This window comes from Gopherus flavomarginatus, chromosome 6, assembly GCF_025201925.1.
Source record: "Gopherus flavomarginatus isolate rGopFla2 chromosome 6, rGopFla2.mat.asm, whole genome shotgun sequence".
NCBI lineage: Eukaryota > Metazoa > Chordata > Testudines > Testudinidae > Gopherus > Gopherus flavomarginatus.
Genome location: NC_066622.1, coordinates 9,953,018 through 9,965,074, shown reverse-complemented (window position 1 = coordinate 9,965,074; position 12,057 = coordinate 9,953,018). Strand labels below are relative to the sequence as shown.

The 12,057-nt window shown below is 39.8% G+C and overlaps 1 protein-coding gene across 1 annotated transcript in view; it reads left to right on the top strand.

Annotated features, from left to right (window-relative positions):
* MDFIC2 (MyoD family inhibitor domain containing 2) overlaps positions 1-12,057 on the top strand; it is a 53,183-nt gene that overhangs the window by 26,303 nt on the left and 14,823 nt on the right. Inside the window, exon 2 of the mRNA XM_050957567.1 lies at positions 5,402-5,440. Coding sequence (XP_050813524.1) covers positions 5,402-5,440 — 39 coding nt within the window. The remainder of the gene's footprint in view (positions 1-5,401; positions 5,441-12,057) is intronic.

Below are 12,057 nucleotides of genomic sequence, written 5' to 3'. Positions count from 1 at the left end.
TGGGATAGACCGCCATAATATCCCTGTCATAAATCATGCGAGGAGAAAAAGTGTTTGAAAAAAACCCATCCATGAGGATTAACCTTTTGGAGTTTCTGAGAAATTCTTCCCTCAGGGCAAAGAAGTTTATGGCTATATGGAGGAGGCATGTAAAATGGCAGCTTTAAAACCTGTCTGAACCTATAGATTTACAGGGGAATCTAGTCTCCGCTCTCTGTCAAGTATCAGAGGGGTAGCCGTGTTAGTCTGGATCTGTGGTTCTCACTGGCCTCTTCCAACCAGAGGTCATGCAGCCCTGACTCTCAGTGTAACTATACATTGCTCTCTTTCTTCCTGGGAATGCGGAGGGTTAAAGCCACTTTTAAAGAAGAATAAATTGTGCGCAGCCACTCCCTGGCTCCAACCCAACAACCCCCAACAAACCTGTGCTGCACTGACCAGCTGCACGGCATTTGTACAAAAGGGTTTCCACAGCCTGCGGTGGGGTGGAGAATATGTCACTTCCCTTTCTGTTGATTTCATGGCCATTCATTGTTCCATTGCTCCTGTCCACACCACACAGCAGAGAACAGCATTTGACCTAAAGTAATTTTAGTGTGGAGCCTATTTTTTTCTATTAGCACTTGTTCTTGTCATCCAGTCATGATATTTACATTGATTTAACCCTCAAGCACTGTGGGTTCCTCAGTAGTGTAGTCATTTTACACCATGCTTGTTAATATCATCTATAGACTCTACGTATTGAATGGTACTGTATATTGTACCCATTTCTGACAAAAAGGACACTTTGCCATTATATGCATATCTGCAAGGCATCTCTTTTCATATCTGTGTCCTATGGGATCCGTGCAAAACTAGAGATTATATTTATTCAGAAATAAAATTTGATTAATAATATTTAAAGTAATTTACAAATAGCAATCAACCCCTGTAATGAAGGTCAAAAAAAAAGGACACATTAACAATTGAGTATCTCCCCTCCCCTTAAAAATGTTAATACTTCATACCTGTTAATAATCAGGAAAATATCTTTTTCAAGAGTAGCATTTGCAGAAATTGGTAGGATCATTTTGCTAATTCGAATAGGCTTTTAATGAAATAATTTGAAATAAAAAAGCATGGAGATTGAATGCCAATAGAAACATATTGCTGATACAATAAATTGTTAATGTATTTTCTAAATGAACTGTTTAAAATAGCTATTAAAGTAAAGAGAATGAGCTTATGTTTCTAGTAATGACTTCTCTTCTTCAAAAAGAAATCTGAAAATCCCTGACTGCAATTTCACATCCCAAAAGGACCAGAAGTCCTTAGATGGGTGCTTATTGCCTTCATGTTTAAAAGTAGTATACTTGATTTTATGTCATGGTTTTAAATATTTAGATTTACAGTTGTTTATGCTTTTCTATTTTAAATCAAATCCTGTTATTCTCTTTGACTCTCAAAAACAACACTCTTACCCAGTGAGGTCTATTTTTGTACATATACATACATACATACATACATACATACATATATATAATTGTGTATGTGTGTGTATATATATATATATATATATATATATATATATACACACACACATACACTTATATTGTGTATGTGTGTGTATATATATATATATATATACACACACATACACAATATAAGTACATACATACATACATATATATATATATATATATACACACATACACAATATAAGTACAATTTTATTCATAGAAGTGCATAATGATTCAGGCTGTGATTGTTAATAAAAATGCATTTCTAACCATCAAATTTGAGTCTATTATTCTGAGTTAATTGCATTTGCCCTAAAGAGACTTACAACTGGCTGTCAGCCTATTTGTGTCAGTTTCATTTTATTCATCAGTCAGTCTTGTCTTCCCTTTTTTTGCATCCCATATATTGATCAAATAGATTTGTTAGCATGCCTCGGCAGCTTTAAAAAAAGTTTATGTTATCCATCAGGTTTATTTGATTACTATATTAGTTTGCATGTTATCTTAATTGATATTTCAATAGCAAATAAATGCCCTGTTGATGGTCCCACAAGATTTCCATTACTCTAATCCAAGTAACTAAGTTGTGGCTGTAACGAAGGGAGTGAGAAAAAATACAAACATAAAGCCTATTTTTAAAATGACTGTTAATCTGCAACAGTGCCATGTTTGAGCATTTTATATGACCAAAAGAGAAATAAGTACAGTATGAAACTTGATTTTTATAAACATTAGTGCTATACCAATATGTATTATGCTGCATATAAAACCCATTAACAAAACACACACAGTTGGTAATATAAATTAAGATGAAATCAGATCTGGAACAGAGTGTTTTAAGGGCAGTGGGGAATGAAACAAGATTATTTAAGGTATAACACCTTGAAAAAAATTGGGGAAGCTGAAACGAAACATGAGGGAGAAACAGTGTATGATATGGGCCAAGTTGCTTGTAGGGGAGACAAAAATAGGTACAGTTAATTACTAGAGCAAAGGGAAAGCAGCTAAACAGTGGCCTTTTCTTCAGTTTATAAGAATGTGATCCTGCTCCTATTAACATCAATGGGAGTTCTGCAGTAAGTTGCACAGAAAAAAATCTGAGTTGAAATCTTGACCCCAGTGAAATCAATGGGAGTTTTGCCATTGACTCAAATAGAATCAAGATTTTACACCAGTTCTTTTGCGAGGCAGAAGTGGTGCAGTCATTTTCCCATTATGAAAACCAGAGAAGCATTGTATACATTTTCATTATTGACTAGAGCATGCAGCTCTGGCTCACGTCAGCGAGCACTTAATCCCTGATCCTGAATCTGCATGGATGGACCCCAGAGTCTGCATGGATCCCTGGGGGTTGTAGCCATAATCAATGCTCTGGGACTACTAGAATGAGTAAGTGCTCACCACTGCAAACCAGGATTACGCAATAAGTGCCCTATTGGCAAGATTTTCCCAACATCAACTTCCATATTCAGATCCAGATTTTTCAGAAGGGCTCAGCTGTCATTTCAGATCAAACTAGTTGGCTAATTTTCAAAAATGTGGTACATGCGGAGTGGATCTGGTTTTAAAAAAAAAAAGATGGGAACATTTTAGCAAAAAATGCATTTTTATTGAAAATTTTTGTGGCCAGCTCTACAGCTAGTCAAAAAAACCTGGCTCAATCTGTCATGAAAATTTGTGAGAAAAACTTGTTTCTAGTTTTCAAAGAAATATGTCAAATTAGAAATTTTTCAACCAACCCTTTTACTGAGGCCTTTTGATAAGTTGGTCATAAGCATCACACTTACAATGAGTGCTATTGGATGCGGAGCCCTTGTGCAAACCTGGCTTACTTGAAAATCAGACCCAGATCGCTACTAAAAATCTGTCTGGTTTCTTTGTATTTCTTCTCTTCAGTAGTCTTTTGTGGGAATCCTTTCATAACATTTCAGACTTTTCACTCAATCCTTTCTTAAAGTGACAACAGGGATTTTAAAACTCAATTTGCTCTAAGCAAAAATCGGCTCTGCTACAGTACTAAGGCAGTTAGCAACATTTTGAGATTCAGAACAGTGTAGAATGATAGCGTAGCACAGAGTCTCAAGCCAAAGTGTTACAACCAACCAGAACAAAATATAAACAGGAACAGATGAGAAAAATACAACCTCAACATCTTGGGACAACAGGGAAATGATTGCTACACAAAAGACATTTCAAAGACCTCTCTGAAAATCAGGCATAAAAATCCCCAATAAAAAGGCTCAGAAAGAAAACTGTCACACTCCCTAAGCCTCAACAGACTTTAACAAGATGTTCACATGAGCCAGAGATTGTCTCCTTCGGCAGAAGACAAAAGGCACAGAAAACAATGCTGTCTAGCATTGGATTAGGAGGCAAGAGATAGATAAAAAGGGTCCCTTAACCTTACAATTAGAAATCCCAACTCTCCAGCCAAGAGGATAATCAGAAACATGCTGAAAACCTATGTCACAATAACTGTTGTATCTTTCTTTACTCTTTGAAAACTGATATATATATATATATATATTTTTTTTTGCATCCCCTGAGAAATGCTTTGATGACCACTCGATTACAAGCAACTCCTGCTACCAAACCACAATCCAGCACATGTGGCAATAACATTTTGTTTCCCATAGTTCATATTTCCATCGCCACCCACCAGAACAAAATTAGATTACCAAAGCTCAGACCAACTTTCCAAACAGGAGATTCCAGTAAATGTACTGCTAAAAGCAAAATTAAACATAATGCGCTATGCCTCTGACAGACAATTGGCTTATTGTGGCCCAACCCAGATACAAATACAACTCCCTCATGCCAAATATACTAAATTAAATAGATTTTTCTCTGGTTAAAATGGAAACAACTTAGCTAATATACTGGGCACGCTGAGTTTTATTGGCATTACTAATGCTCTGAAGCAAGAGGGGGTGTATTGGCAAGTGTAGAAATGAGACTGAGGACAAAAAAAAAACAGGAAACTTGCAGGCTGGAAAGACATTTGTGAGCCTGTCAAGTTTACCCTAGCTATTGGAGCTAACTAGTGGCCATAAACTGAATAACTACAGAGATTTAATTACATGCAACATAATTGACCACAGATTAAACTTTCTGCAGCTGAACTGGCATATCCAAAACATCACTTTATAGACAGGAGTTGTCCCTGTTTTACAGAAGATAAATCGGGGCACAAAGAAATTGAATAAATAGCCCACATTCATTTAATGTCTGAGGAACTGTCAGAGTTTAAGACATCATAATTCTCAATTGTACTTTTAAAAAGACTCTCAGCATCCATTTGGAAATGGACTTCGCTATGTAATCCTTTGCTAGAGGCACTCTTGTTTCTACCATTTTAGAGTCACTGAGGAAGGAAAGGGGAAGCTACATTTTCATACTCATGCCTTACCTGCTGCTCATGGTGGTTCCTCTCCCTAGGTCCCTGAGATCCCAATGCACACGCAGAGTATTAGAGCAGGTGTCCTGGGCGAATATCATTTCATTCTGCCTAGCTATACTCCATCTCAAAAGATATTCCTCTTGAAGACCTGTCCTAAAGTTTTGTACAGTGTTGTAGAGTGAAGGTTAAACACATCCGCAAAACTCTTTGTTTTCCACTGGTGAGTGAAATGATCCCTCTGTAGGTAAAGTGCTCTGGGACCATTCAGGGTGAAAGTTACTATAGACTTAGCCTACAACATGCAATTGAGCACGTTCTGACCAATGGGAATTCTGCACCTACGGCATGCCAGTGGTACAAGAGAGGACTCTGTCTCTTCAGTTAAAATAGTAGGGCTTTAGGATACATGCATTGGTTTTCCAAAATAGTGATATCCAGGCCACACTAGTGCTGCTACAAAATCCAGCCTCACAATGATTTTTGTTTAATTCTTGTTTTTCAGAATTGGCCAGTCCTATCTTACAGCCTCTTGGAGACTCAGGTAAGCTTCCCCACCTGTCTAAGTTACACCTTTGTGTGAGGAATATTAAATGATGTTACGGTAATTATAACCATTTATATATGGTTATAATGTCATGGTTATAATGTTATGCAGAAGAAAGAATTTAATGATATATAATTTACTATTGCATAGGGAATCTGGACTCCATATCATTTGGCTTTATTTATTGATCTGTCATCTGATTCAAGTTTCAGCCCATCGCTAGAGGGTGTGTGCATATTTATTAGAACCAGCAACAGTTTAATATGTGTAAAATAACGTATTCAACTCAGAAGTAAGAAGGGAATGTATGTAGGCCATCATACAGTGTATTTAGGTCAGTTGTTTGCAATATTGTTGTAGCTGTGTTGGTCCCAGGATATGAGAGAGACAAGGTGGGTGAGGTAACACCTTTTATTAGACTGCTGGTCCAGTAAAAGATATTATCTCACCCACTTTACCTTATTTGGGCATTTTGCTTGGATGCCTAGGTTAAATACTCTTTCTCTTGTGATTATTGCAACAGCACCTTTTGACAGATCTTTTGATAAAGGATGGATCAGAATGTGAGCTGCGTGAAACTAGCTTATTTCAGTTTGCAGAATTTCAGCTGCCCAAACCCAGCAATTTACTTTGGGTTAATGCAAAGCTGAAAATTCCGGGCAACTATTGCTGGCTGCCTAATGAACCTTGCCAGTTTTTTGCTTAAACCAGAATTTAACTACCTCTTATCCCAAAAGATCGCACCTCTGCCCTACCTTTATTTATCTGCTGGAGTGGAAAGGATCGCAAAAGAACTCCTCTCACATCTGGCCACTTCTTGCTGCTTACGGGGACTTTCTACCTCTTTAATCCAATTTAAGGCCGCTTGAAGGAGTGGGATGTCTGCCTGCTTATCCTCTCCCCATTCAGCAGCAGCAGGATTAGGAAATGTCTAGCCAATCCCTCTACTTCTGTAATAGCCTTTATCATGAGATGCCTCAGACAAAGCTGGCTATTGATGCCTTTAGGATCACTGCCATGACTCACTCCACCCCACCCCTGACCTGGCCTTCTCTGTGTTTCTGCATTAGATTGTGAGTTTATAAGATTGTGCACCAAGCACATTTTGGGATGTTATTATAATAAGCTGCTTGCAGCAAGGACCACATCATCTAACATATTTGTAAAGCATCAGGCACACTTCTGGCACTCAATAAACAAATCATACTAGTAGCCATTGGAATAGGTCTCAGAATGTTCTGCTATTGCACTGAACTGAGCTGAATACAATAGCTCTGTGCTGCATTTTTTATTGTTCCCCACAATCCCCACTGATTGAGCTTGCTTTGATCAGAAACTAATTAGCAGGAAGCTCATTGAGGGTTAGTTGGGCAAGGTCAAGGCGACATTAATCTGTGCTGCTAAACCACGATGAGGGAAATCGTTCAGTGTAACTAAGAAGTAATTCAGACTGCACTTTTGGCATTTTTTCCCCCTCTTTTGTTCTGTCAGTCTGAAGAGAACAGCTCGTGTGATGTAATTTAGCATAGAGCTTTTTTAAAGCTTTCACTCAGGAAAAGCTTCTGGAGCTCTGGGGGTATAGCTTAGCTCAGAGAAACAGAAAGAAAGCAAGTTTGCATTGACAGCTTGATCCCAGAGAGAGGTGGCTGCCTGCTTGTCTAACAGGTCCTTTGGGTCTGGATGAGGCAGAGACAGAGGAGCAGTCATATTAAGTGAACGTGTGCTGCCAATGTTAAAGGAACAATTACCATTATTCTGCATAGTTCACTGTTTGCTTCTGCTATTTCCTTCAATAAAACCTCTTTTCACTTGCCAATTGGAGCTTGTCATGTAACAATATTTTTCATGCACAATACACATACTGAAATGCCCTTATGTTTTTAATACATTTACAGTTGTTAACAATAGCGGTATGGTGACAGAAAAAAACGTACTTGCTTTGAATACAGAATAGATTCAAAGAGGAGTAAACCAGGGGCCCTGTTCTGAAAGGATTAATGCCAGACTTAGGGCTGGATATTTGCCTGATTTTGGTGTAAAAGTGGTGGCACCTCTTTCATTTAGTTGATGTCTAAATATTCATCTCCAAGGTCCAGGCTGTGACTTTCTTACTCCCCCTGGGAAGGAGTTACTTACATGAGTCTTCAGTGCGATTACTCATGTGAATCATGGGTTCATGGTTAGGTTCACAGTTAGGTTCCAGATTGGATTGTATCTTTCACACACAGTCTTATAATACATCCATAAAATGGTGAACAAGTCCTAAGGGTGACAGAGGAAGAATGGCATCAATATAAGTGAATATAGAATACTGATGCTGGATGCATGTTGACAAACTTGAGTGTGCCTGATTCTGTTCTCTGTGTGTTACATGTCCCTCAGAAGTGGCTGGTCCAAACAAGATTTAGTCTACTACACCTACCAGCTAATGGACACCAAATTGGTTGTGGTCATGTTTTTGGTCATGGTGGTTCTGAGTTCAGCCCGCAGGGCCAACAGTAGTCATTATGCAAACTCTTATATATGTTAGTGGAGGTACTCATGTGTGCAATTTTTTACAGGATCAAGCCCTTAATTTGCACAAATAGCAGTTATAGATGAGATAGGCACCCAAATTCCACTGAATATCAGTCAGATTTTGGGAAGCTTACTCTCTTAAGCACCTTTCAAAGCCCACCCAGCTAACAAATCAAGCCAATAGTACTTTTGGTGCTATTACTGTGCAGGAAGAGGGGCAGCAAAAGGCATTATGGGAAGAGGAAGAATTGCTCTTATTTCAGTTGTAACCTCCTTGCGGTTGGGTTGTCTTTTTTGTTTGTTTCTCTAGCACCAAACACACTCCTGGCGCTTTGATGTATCAAATTAATCAGAACAAAATATTGTATTCCTCCACGTGGATGAACAACAGTTGGATAAAGCCTCCAAGGTAGTTATCAAACAAGCTTGCACCCGATGCCAGGGATTCATGGCTCCCTATTTCATTCTTTTAGCCTGATGGAGTTTTTTTTATACATCATGAAATCCCACTTAAACTTACATTCCTTTGGCCTCCCTCTACCCTCCTCTACATAAAATGGAGGTCATTAAACCCACACTCTTACACTGTAGTATAGTATTTGAACCACATTAGCCAGGAGCTTGCTTAAACAGAGATCTTGCAGGGTGTTATGATGCTTTCCTTGATCAGTGCAGACATGGATGGACTATGTAGTAAAGCATTTATTAAAAAAACGCTACAGATGAGTCCATTAAATGGATTTAGAATGCCCCAATGATCGAACTTCTGCTTGTAAGAATACAAGAGAGTTTTGGAAAAAGTTCAATAACATGGTTCATCCTTGTCTGTTCTAGCCATAACAAAATTGTTAAGTCCCTTGATAACAAGAACTATAACTGAATGAGAACATCAGTTGGAGAGGACAATGGCAAAAGTTGTTTTGGAGCCTGATCCAGAGCCCATTGAAATTAATGAAATTAACTGAAATTAATGGGAGTCTTTCCATTGGCTTCAATGGGCTTTGGTTCAGGTGCTACTGTCATATGCTTCAGTATTCAAAATAAAGTAATTTCCTCCTCCCATCTCCCAAATATAGAATATGTTCAAGTAGTGTATGAAGTTGAGAATGCAAAAATAAGAATATTATTTAGGACTGGGCAGTGCAGAAGGAACAAAACACCACAGAATCTTCATCCATTTCTAGGATCAAATGTTAAACCAAAGCTTTTTAATTAGTAAGAGATTTGGTATTTTTTTCTTTTAAATGACTTCTCTTTTCAACTTACAACTTGGAACCTCAAGGGCTAAATTATTTTGAGAAAAGCTGATTTGCCTGTGATTTCCAGCTCAATTTTTGCATATTCAAAAGGTTTGGATACTTTGTCATTCAGAAAGTAAACCACTGTTTGCCACAAGCCCCATGTGTGGGACAGCACACAGCTGCATTACTGTGACTCTGAATCCATCTCTTGGTTTTCCGCGCTCCAAAAAGGAGACCTCCCTGGCCTCAGCCCTATATTCAGTGGAGTATATGTCCACTGGCATACTGGTGTAGCTGTGTGGTCTGGTAGATTTATGGGGCAGTGCCTGCTAGCCCACTCTCTGACCCACTTAAGTAGACGGGTAATAGTGATTCTGACCATGCTGCTGCCCACAATATGAGTAGCCAGGTCAGGAGAGTGAGGACTGCTTCATGCCCTCTTTCTCCCCTGCACTGGTGCCCAGGACAGGCCACAGCATGCCACATTAATAAGAATAACTATAAATACAAAACCTCAGTTCTCTGTTCAGAAAAGGGAAGATGGTGTTGTGGTTTCAGGCAACGGCTCGGGTTGATCCGAACTGGTTCAATCATCCCTAGTGGCAAAAAGATCAGAAAAGAGCAGTGTAAAAAAACCACTGACCACAACTAATAACAGGACAGCTTCTTTACAAACTCCCTGTGGGGCTGCTCCCAGAACATACCAGCTATGCCATTTAGAGCTTAACTTCAGGCTCAGAAACAGAGACGTGCCTTCTAGGAGTCTCCAAAATGCAGTGCCGGTGCAAGGATGTTTTGCGCCCTAGGCGAAACTTTCAGCTTGCACCCTTCCCCTCGCCCCACGCCCCTGCCCTGAGGTGCCCCCCCACAGCAGCTCTGCCCTGAGGCCCACGCAAGATGCCCCCTCCCCCGTGGCAGCTCCCCCCCTCTGCCCTGAGGCGCCCCCCTTGTGGCACCCCCCTTGTGGAGAAGTGAAGCAGCTCACTCTGCCCCACCTCCTCCCCGAGCACGCTGTCGTTGCTTCACTTTTCCCACCTCCCAGGCTTGCAGCGCCAATCAGCTTAGGTGCCACAAGCCTGGGAGGTGGGAGAAGTGAAGCAGCCACAGCGTGCTCGGGGATGAGGCAGGGCTGGGTGAACTGGGGCAGGGAGTTCCCCTGCGTGCTGCAGGCGGCCCTCCCCAAGCTTCCCTGTCCCAGCTCCCTCCGCCTAAATGCTGGCAGCGACCGGGGTGGTCGAAGATATGGCCTCCACGGTCGCTGCCGAAGAAAATGGTGCCCCCAAATCTTAGTGCCCTAGGCGACTGCCTAGGTCGCCTAAATGGTTGCACCAGCCCTGCCGAGAGGGGACTCTTACCTTCTCAAACGCAGAAGGAGTTATGGCATGATGCCAGTGTGCCTTGGCCACAGACAGGAGGGAATTAATTAAAAACAAGGAAAAAAGATTAGCTACCACAAAGGTGAAATGCCACAAAGACTGCTGCTCTCTGCACCAGCCCCAAATTAGAATTATTTGCTTATTTTTTGAAAGTGAAAGAAACATAGATGTTGCTTAATAGACAAATTGGAGAACAAGATCATTACCCAAAAGACCAAGCAAGATAGTTTTAATTCATTATTTATTATTATTATTGTCTACTATGGTAGCACCTGGAGCCCCAATCAAGGACCAGGAGTCCCTGTGAAAACCTGGAATAGAAAGACAGTCCCTGCCCCAAAGAGCTTATCTGCTTCTCAAGACTTAGCAAATAGAAAAATTCACACAGATTTTCTTGCCACCAGCTGAACCAAACAGAATTCAAGGTAAAAAAATGTAGGGAGTTGGAGGGGGTCTTGAGGTGACCAGATTCATTGTTATGTGGAAGAGTTTATAGTCAGAAACCTCAGGCCACCACCACAACCACCAAAATGTACAAGGCAAACCAAACAGAAATCTGGTGGGAATTAGAGGACTGGAGCCAGAATTCTAGATTAGAACCTCCACACAGTGTAGAGGTTCTGATCCAGAAACAAAACTCGGCGTCTCAGGCCCAAGTACATGTGAAGTACATAATGTTGGACTCAAAGGACCAACTTTTCAAACATGATCACCACTGATGTGTTTTCAACCTCCACCCCACCCCCAAATTGGCAAACACCATTGAATGATTGTCTGCACAAGCCATTTCTCTGATTGAATGAATATCTGGCACTTATTTTGGTGCCAGACGGGGAACTAAATACTTTGAAAATCTGACCCATATTGTGAGTGCTGAGTATTTCAAAATGTGGCCTTCTGAATACACACATGCATGTAGACAGATTCACACACTGTAAATGCATTTGACGGTTTTGCTGAGAACTATATTTTGAGGACAAATTACATCTAAGAACTGAAGTGGATAAGATAGGTAATGAAACAGGGGTGTTTTTGGATTAACACATCCAAAAATATTCTATAAAATGCTTGGTCAACCTTCTTTCAAGGTCTGTTACAACTACAGTTATCGTTTGTGTAAGAAAACAAAATAGAAACACACTGTTCCTTCAAAGCATGGTTCGAAGCATCTTTAAATTCAGCTTTTTTTCTTTCCAGGCTTTACAGCCTTACTTTTTATAGTTAAAAGTAATTTTAAAGCAAAAAAGAACATAAACAATATACACTGACTCTTGACACTCCATTGCTTTCTTAAACTAGAATAATAAAAATTTGCAAATGAACAAAAGAGTGGGAGGAAGATATCTAATTTACAATGTTTTTGAGATAAAGAACACTACAAAAAAAGATCAATGTGAATAATAAAGCATTGTTAACTGAGTCATGACATTTCTATTCTCAGGGAAGATTTGAACAGTAGAACTTGGCAAATGAGCACCTT